The following is a 4,234-nucleotide window of genomic DNA, read 5'->3' as shown; positions in this document are numbered from 1 at the left end:
CAATTAATAAATTTTGACAAAAATATTAAAAATAGTAAACTGATATTTTTAAATAAAAAAATTGAACGATATAATTTTTATATTTTGAGTAAATCTCAAGGTAAAAAAATAATAAAAAGCATATTTTCACCTAAGATTTTTAAATAAGAGTATAATTGAAATTATTTTACTATTAAAAATTAAATTAGAAAAATTTAATGAAACAGAGAGAATATTTATTAAATATGAATAAATAATTAAATAAAAATAATCTTACGATTTCAAAAAAATGAAAATTATACCAAAATGCAATGACACATTATTGATATAACTTTTAAGATTGCAAGAAAAAAAGCTTCAACAATCGGAAGAAGATAAACCATATATTAACCATATACTTAAAATAATAAGCACAAGCTATAAATCCCCAACCAAAAAAAGAAAAAGAAAAACCCATGCCCACAACCTCAAAATCCAAATTTTCAAAGTGTATGTTTTACGAACCTTATGATAAAATCCTAAAAAATCCTGACCTGCTAGAATATAGCTACTGCCAAATGTACATTACATTAATTTGTGTGGATCATAGCAATACATTAGAAAATATGGGAACTTAGTTTCCTTCCAAGAAGCTGTCGACCTTGGCATTTACGGCGGCCGAGAGAAACTTCATGCAAAGAGGAGGGTTGACATTAAGAAGGGAAAGAATAGCAGCCGGTACACCCCACAACGAGTCACCGCAGATGAGTCCCGATGCCACGGCTGGTGCAAAGTCAGTGGCCTGCTGCTTGTTCCTCCTCTCCCACAAGAAGAGAATCAAACTCCCTACACACATGTCAATTCCAAAGAATCCACCTAGGTAAAATGGGATGGCCATGCACATTGGACTAGGGACGAACCGATGAAGCCCTAACTTCGTCTCGTATCGCTGCAACAGCTCTTTAATCAAGTTTATGGCGAATGCAATGAGGAAGAACACGATGACAAGGTTGAGGCAGTTTTTGGGGAGTGAAGAGATGCCTTCGACGCCGAGAAGTGCAATTCCGCGGTATAAGAGACCGTAGGGTGCAGGGTACGTGCCATTGGGGTCACCTATAGGGTAAGCCTTGTAGAAGAACCAAAAGACCAATGGTGACATGATGCAGCCAATGGCGGTCCCTATTACTTGGGCGAAAAACATGGAGCGGGGAGATGACAGAGTGAGGTATCCCGTTTTGAAGTCCTGCATGAGATCGGAGGCTGTGGAAACGATGCTCATCATCACACCGCAAGATGCTAAACCAGCAACGACACCACCGTTATTGAGTCCAACCCACGAGCTGAAAATGATGATGGCTAATTTCCCGTAGTTGGAGGCTAGAGACCAGTCGGTGAGACCGCAACCGTAGGCGTTGCAAAAAGCCAATATGGGCGCAATGGCATAAGCAACGAGAATGTGGTACCACTTTAGTTGGTGGAAGATGAAAGGAACAACAATGACGGATATGATCGCCAGGACAACATAGCCCGACAAGGCTACCTTATTCGGAATCTGATCTTTCATGAAGAACTCAGTTCGTCTAATTTCATCGTAATCTGCAGTCTCTGAATCAAGATCCGAAGCACCGGGGGCAACAACAGACGAGTCCTTCTTACCGGAGTTTTTAACTATGAGGCTGTGTATGGTCTTGATTAGCATGAAGAGAACATGATATAGCCCATCACCAAGCATCATGGAAATAGCAATAAAAACCTGGCAAGGTTATTAAATATGCACAATTATTAATAACAATGGGGTTATTGTGATAGATCCAAGAAAAAAGAAGCAAATAAATATACTTTGTATCCTTGCAAGCCATGGAGACTGGTTGGACTAAGCTCAGCACTATACCACACACCTTTCTTGCCCTCAATAATTGGCCACAAGATTCCCCATGAAAAGATGGCTCCCAAAAGCATAGACACATTCACCATGTAAGGGCAAATCATCCCCACACCAATATATGTTGATGAGAAATCAAAGTAGAACCTTTAAGACAATCAAATTATCATGTAATAAATCCACTTAGTAGTCATCAAATATCAAATATTTGCGTAAATAAGAGACTATCATATGTTTTTTCCGCTTCAGTAATTAACCAATAACAACTCGAAATGTTCTGTTGACACGAATCTAGAGTTTCAAAGAAAGACGTATACTTCTTGTCGTATGCTTGGAGACCGAAGGTGGGGAAGTTCGAAAACCCGCAGCCATCAACAGCAGTGTAAAACCATTGGAAAAACGCCCATACAAAGCTGACGGCAAAGCTTTTGAAGAGAACAGCAACTTGTTTCCTACAAAAGCCAATTAATAATCAAAGAGAAACAATGAAACAAGATTTGGGACAAAAAGCAAGAAGCAGTTTGCATGCAATGATAAAACTATGCATCTCAAGCCTAAGTAAATAGTGTAAATTTATAGAGGTGTGAACAAATTCTACTCACTTGGCCAACTTGGCACCTTTGGGTGTGTGAAAACTGTTGATGAGGTATGCAGTCGCTGTCCCGCTAGGATATGTTAACTTATATTTCAAGATCATTATCTGGAAACAGTTTAGCATTGTTAAGTTATAATCATCAAATTGAATTGGAATTGAGATTAATCTGATCATGTTTTCAAATTCATAACAAAATTTTAAGGCCTAAAAGAAAGTGAAGGAAATAACCTTTCTGAGGGTCACAATAGAAAACAAGCCAACAAAGCTGACGATAAAGAGAAACCCTATCATCCACCCAAGTGATAGTCTCTTTACATTTTCTGGCGTATTCCCACTGTCTCCTTGACCTGCTACAAGCGGGCTCATCCCCAACAAGTAACTTGCAGTGCCACCTATAAAATTTATCAAACACAAACATATAATATACACAAATTACTCTTTCGAGAGAGATTTATAAATTGTTTCGTGGAGAATCAATGGATGCATCTCATATGGCAATCCATGAGTATTACGAATGATTAGACTTGAGCCCGTGCCCTATAGCATATAGGGTAGAGGGCGTGAAAATGCTATGACTAGAGCTACCGACGAAGGACAATCCTACTTGGCAGACTATCTCCGAATCCAACTCCCCTCGAAAATTTATAAATATATAAAACAGCAAACAGAAATAAGTGTCGTCTGGGTTTGAATACGTACTGCTGAAGGCAATGCCCGATGAGGCGACGACACATGTTTGGATGACGGTATTCTCTTGCCTCGTGAAAGGTTGTTTCAAGAGTCCAAGCTTCTCGAGAACGGTGGTCCAAGTTTTGACGACGGCGAATCCCAACAAACCAGCGGCGACGTTGAGAGACGGTATAACACCGGTGGTTAGATTAAGCTTGCAGACAATGAAGTTGAATACCAAGCTCAAAACAAGGCTAGTCACCACGGCCCTCACTGTTATCTGCTTGTTCCATGGCGGAACCGGCGTCCCTTTGAAAGCTGCCTCCACCAATACTTTATCCGTCGATTGCTGATCACCATTATCAAGGGCTTCTGTTTCCCACCCTTCTTGATGATCATCATTGTAGTTATCTATTGATCTCACCATCTCTCACTAGCAGTCTCGGTATGTCCCCCTTTGAATGCTCGATTTTTATGAAGAGAACATTGGAATCAGAGGAGATCCCAAGGCTTTAAATACCCTACGGAATATTTGGAAAATACAGCTAATGTGCGAGTGGAATAACAGAGATAAATCCGAGGGCTGAGAGGTTTTATAGTGGTAACAGTTACAGGGTGGAATTAACTACGACCAATTGGAAGTGAATCTCAAAGAATCGGGATTCAATCAGGACTTTAATGACGTTTATGAGTGCATAGCTGATTGGTCAATTTATTTTTTAGTCCTTTTACTATCCTAAAATTTAGGATTTAATTCATATATTTTACTTTTAGGATTTTTTGCTACACTTCTATAAATTAATGATATTATTTAACAAAATTGTTGATTATTAAAGGATTCACATGAACTAAAAAAAATTAGATTGGGATGCTAATTTAAATTATAAATTTTGGGAAAGCAAAATATAATCGTATAATTTTATTAGCTCCCAACATTACAAATTTGAAGTTGTTGTATTTTGACATAAAAATCCAGACTTCAAGCCTTGGTCAATGTAATCAGTCGTTAAAATAAATTATTTTTATTTGTAGTAAATATCTTCAATAATTTACGATAAGATTTATACGTTTTTCGATTATCCAGCATTATACATCTAAATGAAAAGTTTAATTTTATATGAAACTCAAAA

The 4,234-nt window shown here is 37.9% G+C and overlaps 1 protein-coding gene across 1 annotated transcript; it reads right to left on the bottom strand.

Moving 5' to 3' along the window:
* Nucleotides 1-351: 351 nt before the first annotated feature.
* LOC107894034 (probable metal-nicotianamine transporter YSL7) lies at nucleotides 352-3,676 on the bottom strand. The gene is made up of 6 exons (XM_016819227.2): nucleotides 3,135-3,676; nucleotides 2,664-2,827; nucleotides 2,443-2,540; nucleotides 2,158-2,292; nucleotides 1,798-1,987; nucleotides 352-1,711 (listed from the first exon to the last, which is right to left on the bottom strand). Exons 1-6 carry the CDS (start codon nucleotides 3,529-3,531, stop codon nucleotides 593-595), a joined length of 2,103 nt encoding a protein of 700 aa, XP_016674716.2. The 5' UTR covers nucleotides 3,532-3,676; the 3' UTR covers nucleotides 352-592.
* Nucleotides 3,677-4,234: the final 558 nt, after the last annotated feature.

Source organism: Gossypium hirsutum, chromosome A13, assembly GCF_007990345.1.
Source record: "Gossypium hirsutum isolate 1008001.06 chromosome A13, Gossypium_hirsutum_v2.1, whole genome shotgun sequence".
In the NCBI taxonomy this organism is placed as follows: Eukaryota; Viridiplantae; Streptophyta; class Magnoliopsida; order Malvales; family Malvaceae; genus Gossypium; species Gossypium hirsutum.
Note: the sequence above shows the minus strand (reverse complement) of the source record. Positions and strands in the feature narration are given on the sequence as shown.